At 36.4% G+C, this 25,702-nt stretch overlaps 1 protein-coding gene across 9 annotated transcripts in view; it reads left to right on the top strand.

Moving 5' to 3' along the window:
- The window catches only part of ACACA (acetyl-CoA carboxylase alpha), a 273,697-nt gene that overhangs the window by 115,383 nt on the left and 132,612 nt on the right, over positions 1 to 25,702 (top strand). For all 9 annotated transcript variants that reach the window (XM_079132070.1, XM_079132069.1, XM_079132077.1 and 6 more), the window contains 14 exons: positions 2,317 to 2,487; positions 3,721 to 3,882; positions 4,177 to 4,340; positions 7,971 to 8,121; positions 9,008 to 9,111; positions 11,823 to 11,904; positions 12,354 to 12,499; positions 13,433 to 13,583; positions 14,906 to 15,040; positions 15,342 to 15,488; positions 16,059 to 16,247; positions 16,945 to 17,045; positions 17,761 to 17,849; positions 21,250 to 21,374. In XM_079132070.1, coding sequence (XP_078988196.1) covers positions 2,317 to 2,487; positions 3,721 to 3,882; positions 4,177 to 4,340; positions 7,971 to 8,121; positions 9,008 to 9,111; positions 11,823 to 11,904; positions 12,354 to 12,499; positions 13,433 to 13,583; positions 14,906 to 15,040; positions 15,342 to 15,488; positions 16,059 to 16,247; positions 16,945 to 17,045; positions 17,761 to 17,849; positions 21,250 to 21,374 — 1,917 coding nt within the window. The remainder of the gene's footprint in view (positions 1 to 2,316; positions 2,488 to 3,720; positions 3,883 to 4,176; positions 4,341 to 7,970; positions 8,122 to 9,007; positions 9,112 to 11,822; positions 11,905 to 12,353; positions 12,500 to 13,432; positions 13,584 to 14,905; positions 15,041 to 15,341; positions 15,489 to 16,058; positions 16,248 to 16,944; positions 17,046 to 17,760; positions 17,850 to 21,249; positions 21,375 to 25,702) is intronic.

The following is a 25,702-nucleotide window of genomic DNA, read 5'->3' as shown; positions in this document are numbered from 1 at the left end:
CAATGCCTCACACATGCTAGGCAAGCGCTCTTCCACTGAGCTACAACCCTAACCCAGAATTGTAGCCTTCAACTGGGTGACCATGTGCTCAGCTAAAATTCGGGAGATCCTTTTCTTATGAAGGTGAAGAAAAGTTGCTGAAGGGCATTTAGTAACCTGTGTGCCAGTCTGCTCTTCTGGCTGCCCATTGTCCTTTATCTTGCTTAAAGCAAAGAACGTACTTAGCCTTTCCCCAAGGAAGATAGCCAGAAGTTCTTACTAATTATTGCACTTGGTATATCATGTAGAAATTCAAGAAGTATATGAGATCAAGAATATGCAGCTCAGTGGTAGAGGATTTGCCTAGCCTTGGGTTTGATCCCTTGTACTGCAAGGGGAAAAAAACAAACTCTTATCATTGTATTGTATGCACATTTGAAAATGTAACAGTCCCATCATTATGCACAACTATAATGCACCATTAAAAAGGTGGGGGGGAGTACAAATCTAGGCCACTCAAGATCTCTTGATGATGTGTATTCTTCTCCATTAGGTGTGTATGTGGCTTTTCATAGGCCAGTGACCTAAAATACAAGTTTTTATTCCTCCCCACTCTCCTACCCCAACCCAGTATACCCTTTACACAGTAGTGGAATATGAACAGGATGACTCTTATTTGGGAAAATGAAAAACACACAGCAGTCATTCATTGGTTGACAGTGAATCTTTCTGAAATTGTGTTGATTCCCTGTTATATAGTGGAATAATACTTCACTTAATTAGACCCTGGTTCTGCTCCTTGGGAGTAGGTCCTTTTTGTCCATTGTCCTGTAAGACACAAACTTTGTTCTCTGGGTAATTCTTCCTTATTCAGTTTTCATTGTGAATTAGGCTTTGCAGACTGTGCCTGCTTTGGTGGAACTTTTATAGCCTACTTCCTACTGGTGCAGTATTGGGGACAAATATTCTAGTTAACCAGCATAGGCTATTGAAGGCCAGAGCGTGGTTTGTTTAAGAAATACAGTTCTCTCAAAGACAGTTCATAAGTTTCTGGGCTATTTGCTACTCAGTTTTAGGTGGTAGTAACCATACCCAGAGATTTCTTCTGATGTAGAGACTTGTCTTCTTTTATCTGCTGGCAATTCTACTTAGTCCATCTCTCTCTTCCTTGTTTAATGTTGACTACTCTGAGACCCCTGAAATTAAAGCACTCCCTGAATCTGATCTTTGACACTGAGTTGCTTCAGGGTGAGAGTCTAATCTTTGTTACTGGGCTACAAGACAAAAACAGTTTTCTTTTTAACATTCTGACTCTAATCAATTTTCTTAAGGCTCAGTTGATGTGTAGGTAGTGTTCCAATATTTTAAGAAATAGTTTACTAAAGGTTGTGTCATGCTGTAACAAGGAGGCCACTTCCCAGCCTGCAGTGCCTGTTTCTTTTCTCCCCAGTACCTTATGGTTGAGCCATATTTTAATTTTTAATTTTTTTTTTAAATAGCAGTATCCTACCTGCAATTAATAATATCTGTATTGATTAGGATCAGATTAAGCTGCTATAATTAAAACATCCAAAACACAGTGACCTATATGAGATAGAATTTATTTTCCTTTCCCATCATAGCCTGAGGTGAATTTTACTAATGGGACAGTTGTATTCCATGAGCCCATCTTGGGATTCAGGTTTTTTCTGTTTTGCTTTGTCACTTTTATTGTGTTCTCATTGGCATGGTTGAAACTGGCTTACACTGTCATGGCAATGTTCCAGTGCATAAGACATGGAAACCAGGAAGAGGGGATAAGAAATTTCCTTTTCAAAATATGATTTTGCTAAACAAAATAAATAAAAAAAAATAAGATAAAATATGATTTAGTTGTTTTTACTTATCACTCACCAAGGCTCATATCCTGTTGGTCAAAAGTTAGTCACTAATTATAAGAGAGGTTGGAAAATCCAGTCCATATCTGAAATAGTCATGTTTCTAGGAAGGAAAGCATACTGGGAATACTCAAAATTAGGGGAAAATGACAAGTTTACTACTATGTTTTCTTTTTCCCTGCATGTCCTTATGTCTGATGGGGTGAGAGTTCTTATAATCTGAAGTGAAAAAGTCTTTTCTCCCAGCTTTTTATTGAGTTTGTCATCCATGTTGAGGTACATTGTGTAATGATCAGAAGGGCTGAAATTTGCTCTGATGTGGCTAAGCACCTTTGGTGGCTCTTAAAAACACTGGATAGTTGAGTCAGAGAGAAGCTATAGATAAGTCATAGTGATTCAACCCTTGAATAAGGTGAAATACATTTGCTTATATTTCTTCATTTGCTTATCTTTCTTTGAGTGTGCGGTGAAACTTGCCAAAATGGTTGGTTATGTGAGTGCTGGGACTGTGGAATACCTGTACAGCCAGGATGGCAGCTTCTACTTTCTTGAACTGAATCCTCGGCTACAGGTGGAGCACCCTTGTACAGAGATGGTGGCTGATGTCAATCTCCCTGCGGCACAACTCCAGGTGAGTCACCCTTATCTGGGCCCAAGTTAAAGCCCTAGAGAAGTTGGGAATGTCAGAGATGCCTGAAAAACTGGTTTAACCTGTGTCTGATAAGAGACAAGCACCTCCTATCTGAGTCTCACCTAATGTTCATTTATCTTATGTTTTTTGAGATACTCATTTGTGGTTGGTTTCCCTAATGTAGTACAAACATAGAAATATTACTGTATTTTCTAGCCAGATACATCTGATATAAACTGTTATATTTTCAAAAGAAACTTTAAAGACAATATGCTTTGTTTAATTATTAAATAATTATTAACTTGACTACTTTGTAATTAGCCCTTATTCCTTTCTCCTAGTGTTCTTTATTGAAGTAACTCTGTATCAGAGTAGTGTTTGACATTTTTCCTGGCAAGACTGTGATAGCATACATTTATTTTTATAATGTATAAAGTGATAGCCATCGATATTATTGTCTTTTCTCAGCCCAGGAAACAAATACTATGGGAAGCAGTAATAGCTAATAAGGTTGGGTTTTTGTGTGTGTGTGTGTGTGTGTGTGTGTGGTGCTGGGGATTGAACCCCGGGCCCTCTGCATGCGAGGCAAGCACTCTACCAACTGAGCTATATCCCCAGCCCTTAAAAGGTTTGATATTATTTTTAATCTAACATATTCCTTGCCCATTACAAGGAATACCTGTAGGTTCCCATTAAAAACTAGAGATTTATTTACTTCTAGTGGTTTGTGGAATGGAAGAGGTAATTTTAACATTAAAACTTTGCAGCTGGACTGTAGTTGTAGCTCAGTGGTATTTTTCCATGTGTGAGGCACTAGGTTCAATTATCAGCACCACATAAAAATATATAAAAATAAAGTAAATAAAATAAAGGTATTGTGTCTGTCTACAACTAAAAAATAAAAAAAAAAATTTAAAAACCCTGCAGCTATTTGAATTTCATGGATGGTTTCAAACACTGACTCTTCCATTGAATATTTTTATTCTCATCCCTTCATGGAGAAATGACAACAGAGGGAAACTCGTGTCTTTTGCATTAGGAATTTAGTGACATATTTTGGAGTAGGGAATATTCTAGCAACTTATCTATAGTGATATATTCTATTTCAAGTAAGTTAAAATTTATGATTGTAGAATAGACTATAAAAATGGTTCCCAAAATGAAAACTTTCTTAGGTAATCTAAGGAAAGTAACTGTGGAAAAATGAAGGAAGTATATTTTATTTCCTTTCAGATTGCCATGGGGATCCCTCTGTTTAGAATCAAGGATATCCGTATGATGTATGGGGTATCTCCCTGGGGTGATGCGCCCATTGATTTTGAGAATTCTGCTCATGTTCCTTGCCCAAGGGGCCATGTTATTGCTGCTCGGATCACAAGTGAAAATCCAGATGAGGTAATCCATTACTTAAAAGATTTAAGTTTTTTTACCTTTGTGAACTTTAATATTGAGATAGTATCTGAGGACATACTAATGAAATCTCTTGATTCCCTCTGGAGAAGGAAGTTTATAGAGATTTCTCAGAGCAGATCATTCAGTGGGTATGTCACCCTGGGTCTTGGCCTTTATGATTTTTGTGCTTTATTTCTGCAACTCTGTGTGAGTAACACAGAGCCTAAGACTGAGTATATCAATGTTCTCTTCTTTTGAAATATAATAAGATCTCTCATATTCTTCATTCTCTAACAGGGTTTTAAGCCCAGCTCAGGAACGGTTCAGGAACTAAATTTTCGCAGCAATAAAAATGTTTGGGGTTATTTCAGTGTTGCTGCTGCAGGGGGGCTTCATGAATTTGCTGATTCTCAGTTCGGTCACTGCTTTTCCTGGGGAGAAAACAGAGAAGAAGCAATTTCGTGAGTATAATAGCATTTGATTGCATTTTACAATATAAATTTTTGCTAACCTTCAGTGAGGTGTGAGCATGGGAATCATTTATCTGCTATGAAAATATTACTATGGATAGACTTGAAAAAAATATCTTCATTTGTACTTGTTTTCAGTTGTGTTAAGTTATGCAGTATTTGACAGATATTTATCTCTTTGTTGTTCTGAGTCTTTTCAAGTATTTTTGCTTTTAAAAGTTTTGATAAACTTATGAAGTTAGTTGCTTTAAGTTATATTTTTTCACAGAAACAGTATTGTTATTGGGGGAGGCAGATTCTTCACTAAGAGCTCAGTATCAAATAATCATAGATAAGATCTATATTTTTCATTAAAATAAATGTATTGCTGCACTTTGTAGTGCTGGGGATCCAACCCTAGGGCCTCAAGGTATAACCGTAAATCTCTGAGTCATTTAAAATTTTTATTCGACAAGTAAAAGTCATACATATTTGTGGCATACCACACAATGTTTTGATATATGTATATATTGGGACGTAGCTAAATCAAGCAGTTTGTTTGCATTATCTTATATACTTACCATTTTTTTAATGGTAAGAACACTTTAAATCACTTTTCTAGCAAAAAATGACTCTTGTCATTTAAAATATAAGATTATTCATTTTACAAAAAGGGCATAAAAGAATTGTTACCTTCCATATATAAGAAACTTCAGTATGCTATAAAGTATGCAAAGACATATAAATATAACTGGTATATCGTAAATGTTAGTTAATATTTTATTACTCATAAACATTAAATATCAAATTAATAGCAATTTGCTTATCTAAAAAGTAGGCTTTTAAGTCGTAACTTTGACAGCTTATATATTTAAAAATATCTGTCTAGGCTGGGAATATACCTTAGTTGGTAGAGTGCTTGCCTTGCATGCACAAGGCCCTGGATTCAATCCCCAGCACCACACAAAAAAAAAGGTCTAAAATTGAGCTAGTTTATTCTAACTTTCTTTTTCTTTTCTTTCCTTTTCTTTCTTTTTTTTTTTTTTTGGCTGGGGATCAAACCCAGAACCTTGGACATGCTATTTTTTGTTTATTGCTTTATACCAGATATTTAATACCATCTTCTTGATCTTTGAACTGTACACAGAGTAATAATCAAGTATTTATTAGTATTCTTAGTTTTTAATAATGTTTTCAGAAGTCCTTTACAGTTCTTCCCCATTTATTCAAAACTATAAAGTGAAATTTTTCAAAATTATAGCACTGCTACCAGAAACAAAAGCATTGGTATAAAGTTGTTGGGTTTTTTTTTTTTTTTTTTCTTCCCTCTTTCTTTCACGGCCATGTCCTGCTCTGCCAGAGTGAAGAAGGTTCACTGTAGAGCTTACAAATAAGCAGCTTTTTGGCTAGTGTCAGTTTTCAGATGTGTTTTGATTGGCTCAGAGTTTTTGTTTTGTTATGTTTAACTGGTGAATATTTAAAAATTGAGGAGATTGTAATAAAAATATTGATTTCTGCTTTCCCTTAAAAAATGGAATAATGACATAGGTTTTATATTCTCCTTGGTAAAAGTTAGGTAGTTTTGTGTAGCTATATTTGAACTCTGTAGTTCACAGAACATGCTCCTCCCCTCATCCAATCTGCCTCACTCATTGATATTCCCACTCTGGCTGCTATTGGCAGTTAGGTATAAGTCTTGATTAGGCAGACCTCTGTTGTATTTCCTATGGGATACGTCCAGTGACCTAGTACAGAGGCCTCTATCCTTACTTCTGATCTCCTCTACGTATTTTGTTACACTATAAAGCTAAGTAGGATATCTTTTATCATACTTAAACTGTTGTCTCTACAATAAGTTTGCCTTTTGTTGCCATGTCAAGAGTTCATTCTTTGACTTGGAGCTTTGTTTTTTCTTTCTTTGTTACATTAGGTTTGTATTTTTCAGTTTGACATTTTAGACTCTTGTTTTCTGTAATAGTCCCAGTCCGTATTTCCAACATTATTTCCCTTAGATCATAATGTAAACACCATAAGAACAGAACCATATCTATTATTGTCCCCTGAACATAGTAAGCATTCAGAAAATGTTTGTTGAGTGAATGGATTTGTCACTAGTACCTATCCTCATACCCTCTACTTTAATCATAATATCCCCTAAACACTTCCCCATATTTTCTTTTCCTTTTTCTCACTGATCCCTCTGTCCATTCATTCATTCATTCATCACACTCAACAGATATTTACCTAGTATCTACTGTGTACTGGTTCTGGCAATATAGTCAAGACCAAATAGGTTCTCTGTCCTCATGGAAATATATAATCCAGAGGAAGAAAAACAGGTAATTAAAACACAATGTAATAAGTGTGATGATAGTGAGCTTATAAAAGGGCATTATAGGAGTATGTAGCTGAACCTACAGGGTGTCAGTGAACACTTCCCAGAAGGAAGTGATTTCTAGACAGAAACTTGAAGAGTATATAGGTCTAAGATAAAGGAAGACAGACAGGAGGATGGAAGTGGGAAACAGAATAATGTCCTAGGCTGAGGGAATGCCACTGGAATACTGTTCTTCTCAACTGTAATTCTCTAAGCCTATGTCAGATACCTCATTCTTCATGAAACCATAAGGTTTTCTCCCTTCTTAGAACCTCTCCTGTACTTGGCTTAAGTCTTTCTACTGACATTTATGATATTCTTCTATGTATTTTGAGTGCAATTGCTACATGTGTACTCTTTCTTCCTTATGAGCTTGAATGTGTCCTGAGCATGTGAAATGCATAGTATTTGTTGACGAAAGTTCTGTCCCTATGAAGAATAGATCCTGGGAATAAAAATTCCATAGTATTTGATACTCTGTTGAAATGTAATCATTTTATATGTAATTGCAAAGTAATGTAGTAGTAAGTCTTTGCCTGGATGTCCAAAATGCAGTTTAAAAAACTCTCACATGCAGTATCAGGCCAATATCTGACGGTACAAAGCCAATTATATCATTTTAGGGAAATCTTTAAAGTATTAACATTTGTCAAAATTCATTGAACTGTATACAATAAGTATATTTTCTTGCATGTAAATTATACATAAAATAAATAAGGTTTAAGAATAACATACTTGGGGTTGAGGTTGTGGCTCAGTGTTAGAGCATTTGCCCAGCATGTGTGAGGCACTGGGTTTGATTCTCAGTACCACATGTAAATAAATGAATAAAATAAAGATCCATCAACATCTAAAAATTAAAAAAAAAAACATAATTAACAAATAAGATGTAAAAATGAGGAAAATTAATGTCCTAGGTCTAGTCAGTCAGTGGTAAATGCATGAGGTGATAGAAACCTAACACATGAAAGCTGAGAGTGGTTTCCATATAATTAGTTCTGTACTATGTGTAATGAAATGTGTGTGATTTGCTGATATTCATCATGGTAATATCAGTTAGACTGTATAAGCTTACCTACTTCTCCCAAATTCTATTATCTGGAACACTCCTGACTGAGCATACTTAACATGTGTACACTCATTAGAACTCTCTCCCTCTGCCCTCCCGGCACATGACTCCAAAGAAATGAAACAGTTCTTTAAAATGATTTAAAAACACTACAACATATATTGCTGAAACAGATTGTCTTCTGGTCTTCCCCTAGAAATATGGTGGTGGCTTTGAAGGAGCTATCTATTCGGGGTGACTTTCGAACTACAGTTGAATACCTGATCAAATTGTTAGAGACAGAAAGCTTTCAGTTGAATAGAATTGACACTGGTTGGCTGGATAGACTGATAGCAGAAAAAGTACAGGTGTGTATTTCTCCTCTTGCGTAAGTAGCCTCTGGGATTGGGTTTTAATAGACTTATAGTATGATTAGTGCCTGTCATTCAATGACATTTATTTGATTCTAATGTAAATGGTTCTTGATCTACATGGGAAAATCTAGGAATCAGTACTTTTAGCACCGTAAGAGTTCTTGTACTGGGCCTGGAATGTAACTCAGTGGTAGAGCACTTGCCTAGCATGTGTGGTGCTCTGGATTCAATCCCTATCACTCACTACAAAAAAAGAAAAAAAGTTTTTGTGCCTGTACTATGCAGTTATTTGATATGTTCTAATTTTACTTCCTGGGGTATTTTTGAAGAAAGGTATGAAGGGATTAAAATACCACTTTGCCTTTTTTCATTTGATGTTCAATCTGATTCAGAGGTACCAACTTTTACATCTATTAAAAGTGCTGATAAGAAGGGCCTCATTTAAATCAACACTCACCTCTTGTTCTTAAGCTAACTGCTGAGGTATTCTAAATTACCCAAAATGTTGTGTAAAATAATTAGATTCATCTAAATTGTCTAAGGTTCACTTTGTGACTATATGCCATTTTCTTTGAGATTATCAATAACCAAGTCTTTGTACATTTTTAAATTTATTTCTAACAAAAGTCTATTTTCAAGCTTCTCTTTGATTGACTCAGTGGAAATCTTATAGAGAGTGGGAGGAAGGTTGTTTTTCATCTCTATTCACATGGTGCCTCTATTCAAATTCTAAAAGTAAATGTGTTTTATTTTACCTCAGAAATCAGCTGGGCAATAAGAGTAGAGATTTTCACTGCTCACTGTTTCTTTACAACAAATTTGAGCTTCATTTCACTTAAGGGGCCATGCTTTTGATCTGCCCTCTTTTTCTTCCTTTCAGGCAGAGCGACCTGACACTATGTTGGGAGTTGTGTGTGGGGCTCTTCATGTGGCAGATGTGAGCTTGCGGAATAGCATCTCTAACTTTCTTCACTCCTTAGAAAGGTAGGCTTTGTTTCTTGTGACTGTGCAAGCTAACCGGTGGTCCTGAGAACAGAATTGCAACTCAAAGACCCATTCATTTTTTTTGTCCCTTCCTGGCAGCTTGTAAGTGCTACTTGTTTATTCATGGATTGTGGTGGTAAGGGAGATTGGGGAAGTAGCAGTTTATGGCAGATCATTTTAGGACTCTCATTACAGATTGTAGAAACTAGTTTATACTGCAATTAGAACAAGTTCCTTTTTAAAAAATTAAAATCCAGCTGCAGTAAACATTCCATACTGTGCAAGCATCAAATCTCCTCAAACCCTGGTGATAAAGAGCTCACATGTTTCCCTAGCATTGAACCTTAAGTATTTCATATATTACCTGTATCACCTTTTAGGAATTAATAATTGAGGCTGATACTCAGGATGACCTCACAAGTCTTTCAAGTAAAGGGTCAAACATGTGTGGGTCTAATCTAATTTCTAATACTGATTCTGGAGACTAAGCTCTGCCATGGAATCCCCAGAGAAATGGTCCAAAGGGCTAATCATAAGAAGCACTTTTAATCACAGGCATTTTATTTCCTTCTGTGTTGTTAGACTTTTATCAACTCCCTTTTGAAGTATCTGAAAGGAAGGAGTAAAATTTTGAAAATTGAACTGAGATTTCAGTTATTTCAGCCCTATGATAAATATCTTTCACAGTGTTACTCCCACGCACTAAAACCTTCAGCAGCTTGCATTTTCTGTGTCAAATCTAAGACCCTTAGTGTGACCGAATACTTTGTCCCATTTGACCAAAGTTCTTTAATATACAATCTCTAACCTAGTTAAATGGTTTCCCTGTGGGTGCACAAATATCTCACAATCTCCTCTATGAGTTTCCCAGCTTAGTGTTCTTATTTTTCATTTATTTTTAAAACTTAAATTTTGAAATAATACCAGATTTTTAATATTTGCATGAAGAGAATAGATAACTTCCATATATTCTTTACCTAGATTTATCAACTATTAACTTTCCACACTTGATTTATTACTCTTTTGTTATTAATTTTTAAAGTTTCAGTTTTATTTATTTTAAGGACAAGCAATAGATTCACGTGGTTTAAAATTCAAAAGGCACAGAAAGATATGTAGTGAAGTCTCCTTTTTACCTCTGTTCCTTGGCAATCATGTTACAGGCTTCTTCTATAACCCTCCAGAGATATCCTACACTTAAATAAGGATATACATGTAATATTTATTTCTTCTCACTTTTTCTTACGATACAAATGATAGTCTACTCTGAAAATATATTTGTATAATGGTATATTTAGAGTATTTCACTTTTGTACATAAAAGATGTCCTTTTTAATGGCTGCATAATATTTTGTAATGCATATGAGAAGATCCTTAACATTGCTAATTATCAGAGAAGTGTAAATCAAGACCACTATGAGATATCCTAATGGATGCCTAAAACAGAAAATAGGTGTTGACAAGGATGTGGAGAAATCATGACTCTTGTGCATTTTATAGGTGAGAATGTAAAACAATATAACCACCATGGAATGTAGCATTAAAATTCCACAGAAAATTAAAAATAGAATTACTGTATGATCCAGCAATATCACTTTTGAAAGTTTTGAAAGAATTAAAAGCAGAGTCTTAAAGAGACATTTCTATGAATATAGCAGTTTTATTCATAGAGGCTAAAAGGCAAAAACAACCCAAATGTCTATTGGTGGATGAATGAATAAACAAAATGTTATATAGATGTAACAGTGGAATATTATCTAGCTTTAAAAAGGAAGGACATTCAGCCATGCATGGTGGCTCATGCCTGTAATACCAGTGACCAGGGAGGCTAAGGCAGGAGGGTCACAAATTCAAGGCTAGCCTCAGCAACTTAGTGAGACCCTATTTAAAAAAAAAAAAAAAAGTAGTAAAAAGGGGCAGGGCTAGGGATATGGCTCAGTAGTAAAATGTCTTTGGGTTTAATCCCCAGTACCAAATTAAAAAGGAAGAAAGAATATTCTGACACATGCTAAATCACAAATGAACCTTGAAGATGTTAGACTAAGTGAAATAAGCCACTCACAAAAAAGACAAATACTGTAAGATCTCACTTATATGAGGTGTCAAGAGTAGTCATACTCAGAAACAGAAAATGCTAGGGACTAGGGGAAGGGAAAAAAGGGGAGTTGTTTAATGAGAATAGAGTTTTGGTTTTGCCAGATGAGAAGGTTCTGGAAATTGATTGCACAATAGTGTAAATATAATTAACATTATAGGGCTATACATTAAAAAATGGTTAAGCTGGGTACAGTGGTGCATGCCTGTAATCCCAGTGGCTTGGAAGGCTGAGGCAGGAGGGTGGCAAGTTCAAAGCCAGCCTCAGCAACTTAGCACGACCCTGTCTCTAAATAAAATATAAAAAGGGTTAGGGATGTGGCTCAGTCTTTAAAGAGCCCCTGATTTTAATCCCTGGTCCAAAAAAAAAAAAAAAAAGAAAAGAAAAAAATGGTTAAGATAGTAAATTCCATGTTATGTGTATTTTACCACAATTAAAACTAGAAATTTCATTTTTTAAAATAATTTATGTGATCAGTCCCTTATAGATGGTCATATGGGTCTTTTCTAATCTTGTGCTATTTCAGAGAATACCACCATTAATAATCTTAGAGATTTCTTTATAAATTATTAGAACTTTCTGTTAGTAAATGTGTCTTATCTTGGTGTTCTTTCAGGGGTCAAGTCCTTCCTGCTCATACACTTCTGAACACAGTAGATGTTGAACTTATCTATGAAGGAGTCAAGTATGTACTTAAGGTACGTGAACCCCATTGAAGCCTGAACCTTATTTTTTGTCTCTTTTTGTTAGTTCTCTTTAGGTCAAGAGATGGAAAAAGTCTAATTTAGTGCAGGGATGTGGGGGGAGTAGTAAAATTAGTCATTACTTGTGTCAGTCTGAAGCAGTATTTGATGGTTCTACGGAAATCATTTTAGTTGTTTTTCAACTTCACGTTACAAGAGATGAAAGGGAGACAGGGAACAACTGGAATAGAGAGGAATAACTAAAGTAACCTTATTTGCTTGCAGCAGGACTGAGCCGTTTTTATAAACACTGGTGCAAATAGCACCAGTGACCAGTGACATTAATTTCTTTTTTCCTGACAGACTTTTTTGTAAACCAGTATCTTTGAAACATTCAAATTTTGTCTTTGGCTCTATCTGAAAAGAGCATACTACTTGTCTTTTCTGGTTCTTTTTCATTGCAGGTGACTCGACAGTCTCCCAACTCCTATGTGGTAATCATGAATGGCTCATGTGTTGAAGTAGATGTGCATCGGTTGAGTGATGGAGGACTGCTTTTGTCCTACGATGGCAGTAGTTATACCACGTACATGAAAGAAGAAGTGGATAGGTGAGTGGCTGTTCAAGGTCCATTTGTTGAACTTTTTTTTTTTATTAGTCACTAGCTCTTGGGACTTTTCCAGGCCTTTTTTGGTATACTCAGTTAAAGACAATGAATGTACATACTTTTAACAAAAATTTCAAGAAAGCAGAATTGTTTATAGATAACGCATGTCTAAGACCAGGCGCAGTGGCATGTGCATATAGTTCCAGCTACTGAGAAGTCTGACGCAGTGGGATTGCTTGAGCCCAGGAGTTCAGGGCCTGCCTGGACAATTTGATAAGACCTTGTCTCTTAAGACTAGACAGAAGAGAAAAGAAAATAGAAGACATGTCTCCCAACCACTCCAATGTGGGTAGAAAATGAAAAAGTTCCTTTCTTTATAAAGAACTGTTAACAGTTTTTTGTACATCTTTATAGAACTTTTATAATGTACATATAAGTTACACATATATGCCTACTATATTTTTCGTTTAAAGACTTTTACAAATATAAAGATCCTTTAAATACTGTCAGCATCTTATTTTTTTTCTTTTAACATATATTGTAGACTGTACAATGCCATTCATAGTGTTGTGAGAATTTAATGAATTAGCATACTTAAAGTGTTTAAAAATTTGCCTGTGGCATAGTTAGGGTTCAGGCCATCATCATTATTATTACATCATCATTATCTTTGTATGTTTGTTTTATAGAGGTGCCCCTTCTTTTTAATGTTCTTGCACTATTCCATTACGTGAATGTACTATAGTCCATTTAATCTGACCCTATTGAAGGAAATTGTTATTTAGATTTATAAACAAAGATGCAATGAATGTCCTCTATACATTTGTGTTTGTGTATAGAATAAAGTTTCTGGGTTTTTATGTTGATACCTTCTGCCATTTTCCTTTACATCCTGAGGTGCTTTATTGGCTTACATACTCCCAACTTATTTCCTAGATATCGAATCACAATTGGCAATAAAACGTGTGTGTTTGAGAAGGAAAATGACCCATCCGTGATGCGCTCACCTTCTGCTGGGAAGTTAATCCAGTACATTGTGGAGGATGGAGGCCATGTGTTTGCTGGCCAGTGCTATGCTGAGATTGAGGTCAGGGTGGTGAATAGGCTGTTGGTCATGGGAGGGAAGTTAGGAAAAGTGTTGACTGGAATAGATGAGGGCTGAAAAATAACAGAAAGGAAACAGAAAAGAAAGAACATTAGTCAGTTTAATTGGGGCTGTGAACCTCCTTAAGATTTTAAAAACAAAATGCTTGCTGTTTTTCTCTGACAGGTAAAGAAACTCTAGCTCTAAAAGTAGATGGTAGACAGTAGCACTTACTGTTAGGTGTTGTGTTAACTACTGGGTGTACAGAGAAAATATGACAGAAGTTGGGGCACAAAATAGACAAGTAATGGAATATGATGAATTCTGAGAGAGCCAAGCACAGAGTGCAGAGGACCACGTAACCCAAATCAAGGTAGGATGCATAGTAAGGGAAGATGTTCTAAAAGAGGGGACATTTGATATTAGTTTTGAAAGGTTGAACTAGATAAGGTGAAGAAGGGTAGGAAATAATGTTTGAAGTTGAGGGAATACCTTGGACAAAGGCCCAGAAGCAAGACAGTGTATTTAGGGACAATAACTATATATTAGTACTGCTTGAGAACAGACTAAGATTAAATGAAAAGTGGCAAGCAAACATGCTAAAGAACTGGTATAGTGTGAGATCTTGAATATGAGGTCATGAGGTCATGAAGGATCTTATCCACCATGCTAATAAGTTTCCACTTATCCTGAAGGCAGTGGGGAATCACTGAAGGATTTTTAAGTGGAACAGAAATATGATGAGATTTGGGCTCTGGAATTACTATTTTTTGGGGGGGGGCGCTTGTCAGAGATATATAACTGATAGAGAAATCTTTTAGGAAGTTTTTGAAGTACTCAGGCTAGAAATGAGAAGGGCCTACACCAAAGACATGGCAAGAGAAGGAAAATTTTTGAGAGAAGATATACTTGGTTGGGGTTGGTAATTGGTAGATAGAGGAGGAAAAGGAATGAAGACTAACCCCTAGTTTTTGGCCTCCTGAATATCTTCAGTAGGTAACCCGAGAGTGAATACCCAGATCTACTGGTGTGAGGAGACTAAATTGTTCATCACTTATAAATACAAAGCAAGTATTATCACAAACTGTAGCACAATGGATAGAAACAGAAGAAATGTCAGTAACTGTTATTAATCCTCAAATCTAGGTCCTGAGAAGTCTTTCAATGCCTGCTTCATTACTCCACAGGAGATTTTGATAGACATCCATTTTTCTGGGTTGAAATAAATGTAGTCCAACTAAGATGCTAAGGAAAAATTGACTTCCTTGAAACATTCATCTGTATGAAAAGAAAACAGACAGTAAGTTACCTTTTCTTTACTATAGGTGATGAAGATGGTGATGACCTTAACAGCTGCAGAATCTGGCTGCATTCATTATGTCAAGCGACCTGGAGCAGCTCTTGACCCTGGCTGTGTAATAGCCAAAATGCAGTTGGACAACCCCAGCAAGGTTCAGCAGGTGTGGAGGAATGTGCTCTTAATTGCTTGGTTTGCCAGTGTTTCCTTAATTTTTTTTTCCCCCCAATGTTGTATGCCTTGTATTTGTGCCTATGGTATTATGGAACTAGAGTTTGCAAGTGTTAATACAATATTAAGATCCTTTAATTTCCTCATTATGTTTCCTCCACTGACTTCTCTCCTGGTAACTGGGTTCAGGGAAGGGATTGTCTCCATTTTGAATGATGATACTGAATTGCAGTTGTGTTTGTACCCTGAATAGAAGGTACAATGAATAAACAATCTCTCATTGGGGTTGATAGGCTGAGCTTCACACGGGTAGTCTGCCACAGATCCAGAGCACAGCACTCAGAGGCGAGAAGCTCCATCGAGTGTTCCACTATGTCCTGGACAATCTGGTCAATGTGATGAATGGATACTGCCTTCCAGATCCTTTCTTTAGCAGCAGGGTATGACTCACCTCTCTTGGGGAAAGGATGTACAAATGGGGAATTATACCAAAATAATTTAAGGTCTAATGGGGATTTTCTAGAGGGATAAAAAGAAAGCCAGTTGGCCTGGAATGCTCCCTCATTTAGTTGTGAGATTTGAAGTCTTTAAATCCCTGCTTCTTAGCTTTGTCATGAACTTCACCTTTAGTTGGAATTATTCCTTTTTAAACCAGAGGATGGGGCAATAATTGATGCTTACACTGAAATTTTAAAGTAAGTACTATATGATAGTGAATTCAGATATCTCATTTTATTTTGTTTTATTTTGGGGGGCAGAGGGTGGGAGTACTGGGGATTGAACCTAGGAGTGCTTTACCATTGATCTACATCCTCGGCCTTTTTTATTTTTATTTGGAGGTAGGTTCTTGCTAAGTTGGTAAGGCAGGCCTCTAAATTGCAATCCATCTACCTCAGCCTCCCAAGTTGCTGGGATCACAGGAGTGCACCCCTACTCCTGACTAGATATCTTATTTTATTTTGGGGACTGTGTTAACTTTGGATCCTGTTTTATTATATCTTTCTTGTTAGGTGAAAGACTGGGTAGAGCGGTTGATGAAGACCCTCAGAGATCCCTCTCTGCCTCTTCTAGAATTGCAAGATATCATGACCAGTGTCTCTGGTCGTATTCCCCTCAATGTGGAGAAGTCTATCAAGAAGGAAATGGCTCAGTATGCTAGCAACATCACATCAGTCCTCTGTCAGTTTCCCAGCCAGCAGGTATTTATAGGGTAATATTATCATTATTTTCCACTGGCTACCACTGGAATTCAGGCTGTAGCTTTCTGTTTGGATCTTCCCTGTTGTTTGGATGGTGTGCTTTTATAGTTTTAAGCACTGTACTCTCTACAAAACTGCCTGAGAATATAAGCCCAATAATGAAAATACTGCATGTGAAATATTAAATGTCCTTGATTATGAAAAAAGTATGCTTTGCCATGTACTCCACATAGCTTTGTTCTTAAAGGCTATTCCCTACTTAGGGGTATTTTCATAAATTTAAAGTGAGGGATATTGGTAGTTTTATTATCAAATACTTCCTTACTATCTCAGCAGCATCCTTACCCTTCATCGATGAAGCGAATTTATGTAGGGAGTAAAGCTGGGCAAGAGAGGAGTACAGTTTAACTCTTGACCTCAAAACAGATAGATCATTCACATGAGAACCTCTGAGTAGATGGTAATTTTTCGATGTAGTCATTATTCCACCTGATAAAGGGCGAAAAGAGACAAAAGTTGCTTTCTTATTTAGCATAAGTCCCTAAAGTATGTCTAGTAACTTGCCGCTGCTGCTGCTGACACATCAGGTGGGAATACTCATGTTGTAATTAAGAAGATTTCCTAGTGTAGTACTCTGGATGCTAATGTTTTGTGTCCCTTTCGACTTCCTTTTATCCCCTCCTTTTTTATACCTTAGATTGCCAACATCCTAGATAGTCACGCAGCTACATTGAACCGGAAATCTGAACGGGAAGTCTTCTTTATGAACACTCAGAGCATTGTCCAACTAGTACAAAGGTAATTACATGTAATGTCAGATTCTTAACACCATTCCACTCCCATACTTTCTTTTAAGTGGTCATAAAGAGATTTACTTCAGACCTGACTTTGAGAAAATAGCAAGCACTTTATATCTCACAAAGTATCTTTTATCTTCTAAGTGTCTTAGAATTGTGACCTAACTCTCATACTCAATATTTCTGGTAATTTCTTAATATTCTTTGCCAATTACTAAGACACAAAAGTTGTTGTTTTCTTTTTCCTTGCTATTTTACTGAAGATTCTAATTTTTCTTCTGGCATGGAACCCAGTATGACATTTATTCTTAACCTACAGAGCAAAGTATTGGACTAACTGATATTTGTAGAGTATTTTCAATTTTAAAATACTCAAATTTTTCAGAAATAACCTAATCATTTCAAGTGCATGGTAATAATTTCTTCTCAGCAGTAAGAACTGAGTCAGAATGTCATTAGGTAAAAGCTATGAATATTTTTAATTTTGTTTTCCTTTTCCTTTTCCTTTATAAAAGATCATGTCTGTATAGTCTGTATATTTTAGGCTTGGAATTTAATCTTGTTGGCTAATTGTAAGCTGACCGCTGTCCTGCCCTATATTTAGAGGGAAAGAAGTTCAGTGGAAAATCTAGAAAGTCAGTTTGGCTTCTAGGTTTTTCATTCCATAGTGTTGGCCTGTCAGGTTTTTAATGGAGATTTTTTTTCTATCTGCTCAGGTACCGAAGTGGTATCCGAGGCCACATGAAGGCTGTGGTGATGGATCTGCTCCGGCAATATCTGCGAGTAGAGACACAATTCCAGAACGGTAAGCTTCCTCCTGAGGACTCTCTTTCTAACAAAATTTCTAATTCTGATCTCTAGACCAAACTATCCCTATAGGACTGTGTAAGAGCTAACTAAGCCAGTTCATCTTGTCACCAACACTTTCCACTAACAAACTCTTCCTCCTTCCAACACTCCCTTAAATGGAAATCTCCGTATCCCACTAACACCAAAGAAAGAACAACAAAACACAACTTGATGAAGTTGTAAATCTAGTGTGCTTCCAAGAAAGGACTGAGATTACTTTTCTAGTAGAGATTAGCATTCGCTGTTGACATCTTCTTGACCTTGTATAGTGAGAGTTGGTTGAGTCATGACCAGGTTGAAATTGAAATTCCCTATCTGAAGAGCTTGCCTCTCAGCAGCTAATCCATGGATTGAACCACCAGCATATGGGAAGGGGTCAGATTTTCCACTACTTTTTAGTGTGTCATTTAGGTGGAATTTATCCCTGGCTTTCTCTGAAGAGCTTCACTAAATGAGGTAGTTTTTAAGCATGAAATACCTTGGCTAAGATTTTAAAGGTATGTATTGCTGATGCTGCTTCCTGCCACAAGATGGCAGTGAAATACCACAGAATTTGAAACATTACCTATAATTTTCCTTTATCTGTTTTGCTCCCATTTGCATTCTTTAAAAGATGGCTGTGTTACTCATGACCAGCAAAATTCCCCAAGTAGACATTAGTACGTTTAACCCAGCAATGTATAAAATAATATATCACAACCAAGTTGACTCTATCCCACTAATACAAAATTGATTGATTTTGGGATAATTAATGGAATTTTCATGTACTAATAGATTAAAGGAGGAAGAAACATGGTCATCATCTCAAGATATGGGGAGAAAAGCATTCACAAAGTTTAACATTCATTCATGATGACTTTTAGAAACTAGGAATGAAATGTAACATTTTAATTGTTCGTAAGGACCCACAGTTGAGCATGGTGGCATATGCCTGAAATTCCAGCTACTCAGGAGACTGAGGCAAGAGGATCGATCACAAGTTTGAGGCCAGCCTCGGCAACTTAGTGAGGCCCTGTCTCAAAAAAAAAGAAAAGGGTTCAGTTCCCAGTACCTCAAACAAGTGGGGGCAATACCACAAAAAAATCTACAGGATACAACATACATAATGATAAAAGTTAAAAGCATTTTCTTGAGGGTTAAGAATAAGACAAAGACTTGCTATTACTGCTTCTGTTCAGCATCATACCGGATGTCCCAGCCAGTGCCTTAAGACCAGAGAAGTAAAAGGTGTGAGGACTGAAGAGGAGTAAGGGAGTAGATCTGCCACTACTAGATATGCTATGATGTCTACTTAGAAGGCTCAACAAATCTGCAACTTTACTATTAACTTATTTAAAGCCTAACAAAGCAGCTAAATATAAAAGTCAATCTAAAATTCAGTTGCATATTTTTTTTCCAGTGGAGCAACTCACTCAGGTTTATTAGAAGACATACACAGGATTGTTTATGTCAGCACTGTTCATAATAACAAAAAGATAAAACATTCTCAATATACACAAGTAGAATGAATTACTGCATTCTAGAATGGTTCTATAATAGATTATTATACAGCAGTGAAAATGGATGAACTAAGGTACACACACAAAAAGATGAATCTCAAAAATATAATGATGAGGGAAGGAAATAGGTTACAGAAGAATCAATTGGCAGCAGTTCCATTTTTTAGAAAGTTCAAAAATAGGAAAATTAAACCATACATACATTGGTGGTAAATGTAAAGTAAAACAAAAGAATAATTAATATGAATTTCAGCTTGGTAATTATTTTCAAGAAGAAACACACAAGGGTATTCAAAGTTCTAAAGATGTTCTATTAAAATATATTAGCTCTGAAATAGCACATGGGTATTTATTTTCAACTGTTAGAATAAATTTTATATAGTCTTCTGAGTATATATCACAATTAATAGTTTTTAAGAAGGGAATATTTCTTTCTATTAGTGTTTTCCCCCATCTCATGTAAATGTATTCTTTTTAATTTCCCCTGTTCCTAATAATTCCTGTCACCAAAATATATATTTCTCTTGTCACTTCAAAGCAACACCTCATTAGGGAAGAATATATATGTGTATATATATATATATACAACAAAAAAAAAATTTAAATATGGTGCTGGGGATTATCCAGGGCCTCACACATGCTAGGCAAGTGCTGTACCACTGAGCTATATCCCTTACCCCTCAAAAAACCAATTTTTAAACAGTTTCCATTTTTGTTTTTGAATCTTTCGTAAAGTTGACAGCTCTCTAGGTATTGCAGTCTCCTTTTTTAAAAATATATTTTAGTTTTATTTTGAAAAAAAAATGCTGATGTCAATCTCTGATATTTAAAACAGATTAACTAGAGATGCCCCAAATACCAGTATTCCTGGAAACCATGGTAATGCAGTTTGAACATCACTGTTTATAACCTAATGTAGAATCTGAAGTGATAATCCTCTAGTTTTTTTTATTATTTCATAGATGTCTGACTCTAGAGAATATTCAAACACTAATTCTTCTTTACTTGGAAATTTAGTTCTGAGGTAAGCTATTTTCTGATGAACTGATATTACTTATATCCCATTGTAGATATTATTACAGTACAACAGAAGCTTATATTTCTGTTACAAAATATAACTTTCTTACCCAGAACTAACCTGTCCCTGGTAGGTACAGGAAGGCTGAGGCAGGAGGATTGAGAGTTCAAAGCCAGCCTCAGCAAAACGAGGTACTAAAGCAACTCAGTGAGAGTGAGAACCTGTCTCTAAATAAAATACAAAATAGGGGTGAGGATGTGGCTTAGTGGTTGAGTGCTCCTGAGGTCAATCCCTAGTATCCCCTCCAAAAAAAAATTATTTTGGAACAGGGCCTTCCTAAGTTCTCGAGACTGGCCTTGAACTTGAGATCCTCCTGCCTCAGCCTCCTGAGGAATTGGAATTATCAGTGTGTGCCACCATGCCCAGCTAGAACCCTCTCTTCTAAGGAATTCATTTCAGGAAGCCAAATAAGAGTTTAGTGTAAGTGTGGAGTTGGAGTTATTCCCAATCCCCCAGTCTTTAAAGCACATCTCTCTCTCCAATTTTTAAATGTAATGGACTAAGACCCAGAGAGGTCAAATGATTTGCCCAAGAGCAATAGTGAATTGATAATAGGTAGGCCTTGAGCCCAGGACTTATGTGCAGTTTCTGCTGACTCCTAGTCTACTAGCCCTTTTGCTAACCTACACTGCCAGTTCTGTACAAATCTGTTTCAGAAATTCTTAAGATGTTTCTTCTCACACTTACCAGTTTAAGTATAGACATTAAGAAATAAACAAATAGCACGTAAATGTGAGCCTTCATATAGGGTGAGGACCAATTATTTTTGCTGCTTGCAGGTCACTATGACAAATGTGTGTTCGCCCTTCGGGAAGAGAACAAAAGTGACATGAACACCGTATTGAACTACATTTTCTCTCATGCTCAAGTCACCAAGAAGAATCTTCTGGTCACAATGCTTATTGTGAGTATCATTTTTTAGAATCTGATGGCCGATGATGTAGAAAAAAAATTTTTTTTCTTCTGGTAGCTGTGGTCAGAGGAAAAGCTACAGTCTTCTATAATTATGGAATGAGTGGAGCTTGCATTGTAGATTTCTTATCTCTACCTTCATCCTTGATTTGAAGGAACCTGCTACTTAGAAGAGGATCGTCCTGGTTATAATGCATATAATGTGCATAGAAACTCAAATCTCTATTTAGAAATGCCATGTGCTTCTCCATTCCTGTTGTCATCATGACAGTACCTTTAAAATCTAGTCTTCTCTAACCAACGTACTTTCATTTTAACTCTTTATTTGTTCCATAGATATAAGCAATGGTTCTGATGTCAAGACCTTAAAAAAAAAAGTTAGAAATTCATTACTGCTGCTTCCCATCAAAGAAATTCAAATTTATTCTGCATCTTCTTTGTTCCCTTTTTGTTTTATTTACATAAAAATCTAAGCTGAAGTTAATGTATTGGTAGTACACGTTATTTTGTCCCCTGAACCTAGGAATGTAGGAATTAGTAAGTGGGAATGAGGGATAAGACTGGTAAATGTGAATAGGACTAATGTACACTTGACCAGAGTGTAGAAGTTTTGTGAACTTAAGAATTTTTAAAGACGCTTTGCAAGTCCTTAACTCATAGATCTTTCCAGGTGAGTTAATTTTAGGAATCTGAGAATAGTGCATCTCTTAAGAGTTCCCTACCCCATGGTCCTGAGCAGTTCATTGCCTTGCTCTTATATGTTCATCTGTTTTGGGGACTATAGTGCCTTTTCACTCCTTGAATTCCTTTCTTGTCCCTGAGAATGGGCATTCTTGGTAGTTTAACTCCATCATTTCTTCCTGGAGGGGGAACATAACCCTATACATCTTGACGGCCATTTTTTATTTCGTACTTGAGAATGAAGGGAAGCCATCCTCCCTCCATCTCTAGTTAACAGTGTTGTGACTCATTCAGCCATCTGCCTGGATGGTTAACTTTAAAGAATATAAGAGTTTTTAGAATAGAATATAAAGAATATAAGAGTTTTTTTTTTTATAGACTGCATTTTGATTCACTGTATACAAATGAGGTACAACTTTTCGTTACTATGATTGTACACAATGTAGATTCACACCATTCATGTAATCAGACATGTACATAGGGTAATGATGTCTGTCTCATTCCACCATCTTTCATGCCCCCACCCCCTCCCCCCTCATTTCCCTCTACGTAATCTAAAGTTCATCCGTTCTTCTTTACTTTTTAAAAGTATATAATTATAGGGAGAGTTTGTTACCTTTGCTACCTAGAATAGCTAGGTGATGAGGCAACGAGAAGATGCATTTGAAAGTACATATCACTATGTAATATTTTAATTTTTCCAAATGATAGCTTTCAACAAAGAGATTAAACAGCAACTTGCTAATTTTTTTTTCTTAATAAAAGAGGGAAGAAATCTGATTATTTTTTTCTTCAAATTTTAATGCAAGGAATGTTAATTCTCACTTGGATAAGGCCAAGAATTTCTGGAGGCAAAGGGTAATGATGAGAGGGTAGAAGAATCTGTCAGTTTGGACCTAAAATGGGGTAGAATTTGCCTTTATATGAAGCTAATTATGGTGAATTTTTCATCTTATTATGATTACCTTTTTAAGAACTTAACAGTTTTCTGCGCTAAAAATAGACCAAAGCCCAGAATCCTTGGAGCAGCAGAAGAGTAATGATCGTCCAGGACTGTCGCTGGGTTTCTTAAATTCTAATTTGTAAGATATAGGGGCTCGGCTCGCTCCTTTTGCGGAGTGATTGTAAGTAACGCTTGCCTTAAGAATCTCATTATTGGAACACGGAGCCATATTTCCTCTGAGAATTCTGGAGTAGCTTTGAGCCGGGGCTGTTCATTTCTCAAGTAATCACGCTGGTGTGATGGAGAGAGAAAATGGCAGCTGTTCGGAGCTCAGGCCTTCAATTTTCTTCAGAGTCCAGTCACTCAAGTGTGTAATTACACGGGGGGTGCTGCAGAGGCGTTGGGCCCTGTCAGAGAACTGGTTTGAGGCTTTGCTTTTTGCTTTTGCCAGTCAGGACAGGCAGAAGCCAATGGGACTCTGGCTTGCTGTTGTTCTTTTTACCCACACCTTGGCATCTGATTACTTCTTACCTGCAGGGATAGTACCCAAACTTTCTGTCCAAGAGACTGAGCACTTTGGAGAAAAGAGATATTTTTAGAACATCTGGGTTTGGATGAATAGAACAGAGGAGGAGAAGGAGGAGATGTGAACCAGGATGCTAGATTTGTCTTTTCTCTGTCTTGGCATCTTCACATTTTTCTTTAAAAGCAAACAAGACTCATTAAGCATAATAGGATCTGTGGGCTTATGTATAATTGGTTTCTTTTCATATATTGCTTGCTTTTAGCCATCTTAGAGATTTGAAAATAAGAAGTTAATTGATATGATTGAGCTCAGGGCAAGCTAGCAGTGACTTACCAATCAGGGATGAAAGCTCAGGTGATGTTCCTTTCTGATCTGATATTACTGGATGCCAGACATGTCTTCCTCTTTTCTTCATTGACAGTGGCCAGCGACCCTACCCCCATTCCATCTGTATTAATGGTAGTATCTGGTAAGAGTCTTTTTAGTTGTTAGGATTACTCTTTCTGCAGGTCTTAATTGTCTTTTACAGATGTCACAGGACATGGTAGCATTTCAGTTCCCCCAGCTTGTGTTCCCTGCTCATTCTCCTTTCTTTACTTACCTTGGCTTCCTGGTTGATGATTATGTGCCCCAGCATTCCAGTCTCTGCTTTCTAGAAATAGGAATGTTGATGGTGTGCTTTGCTGAGCTAGATGATGATTTCTGGGGCCTCTGAACCTACAGAAAGGGATCAAGAACATCATCAAGCTACTCCAAGTGAAGAGGGAACTTCATCCTTTCCAGGTATTAGCATAAGTTGCCTAGTGGTAACTTGCTTCATGGACTCTTGACCAAATTTCTTCTAATCTTTTACTCTGTCTGGAAAGTAAAAATATCAAGTAAAAGGATAAAGTTCTGTTCCATTTCCTTTGGAACATTGTACCAAAAATGAAAGCAAAGTCTGGAAGACCAATAGTAAATGAATTTTTTAAAAACTTTTTTTTTTCACCAGCACTGGGGATTGAACCAGAAGTGCTCTACTGCCATCTTTATTTTTTATTTTGAGACAGGGTCTTGCTAAGTTGCCCAGGCTGGTTGTGAACTTGTGATCCTTTTGCCTTAGCCACCCAAGTTGCTGATATGTGCCTGGTAGTAAATTAATTTTTTATAGCCGTTATTTCTTTTTTGTTGTTTTTTAAATATTTTTTAGCTGTTGATAGACCTTTATTCATTTATTTTTATGTGGTGCTGAGAATCAAACCCAGTGCCTCACACATGCTAGGCAAGCTCTCTACCACTGAGCCACAACTCCAGCTCCAAAAGCTATTATTTCTTAAAATTTAACCTTATAGGTAAAAGGTTAGCACTTAGAATAACAGTTTTTGTGTTTGATTAGAGATATTTAAAGAACTCTTTAGCCAAATTATCAACATTAAAAATATCAACATTCCCATAGCTGTGTAGATAGCAATGTACATATTGTATAGTTACCTTGATGCTGAGTAGTCTTCCTGTCAATGCTGTCTTATTTCTGATCTGAGCCACATGAACATGCTTCCATATGACTAATGCCATGCATATGAAACTCTGATTTGGTTTAGACATGGAGCAAAGATCAGTGCCTTTTCTTCTTCCTTATATCATGACTAAATATAATATGTCCAATGTATGAGTAATAAAAAATTCTCAGTGATTTCAGTCAAGTTTACTGAGTAAGGATGTTGCTAACAAATTCTCATTGACTCCATCCTGTAACATCTTTGGAATGTCGAGAAGTCCAATTGTGATTGGAAGAAACTACTAGTCCCTTGCTATTGAGATTAGGGCAGTGTTTATGTCTTAAGGGTATTATACATAAGTTCACGTTCTTTCCATTCTGAATTGCCTTCCTCAGAGGTATTTAATGTCTAGGATGCTAAGATCAAGTTATGCTTGTTTGGGCTTTTCTGTCAGTCAGCAGAGTAACCGACTATGATTTTGACAGTTAAGCATATCTATTATATTTTTGCAAATCCAACATATTCCCTATAGTTAGCAACCAATGAAGATAAGAATAAAAATAAGAAATATCTGTGTTGTATCAGTATTAACTCTTACTGAATAATAATTTTCACTTTGGTCTACAGATTTTTGCAAATGACCTGCAACCTCCCAATCAGCAAGTTGGTTCTTTAAAATGATATATTTTATT

Source organism: Sciurus vulgaris (assembly GCF_902686455.1).
Source record: "Sciurus vulgaris genome assembly, chromosome: 3".
Taxonomy (NCBI): Eukaryota; Metazoa; Chordata; class Mammalia; order Rodentia; family Sciuridae; genus Sciurus; species Sciurus vulgaris.
This window is presented reverse-complemented; position numbering and strand designations above follow the sequence as displayed.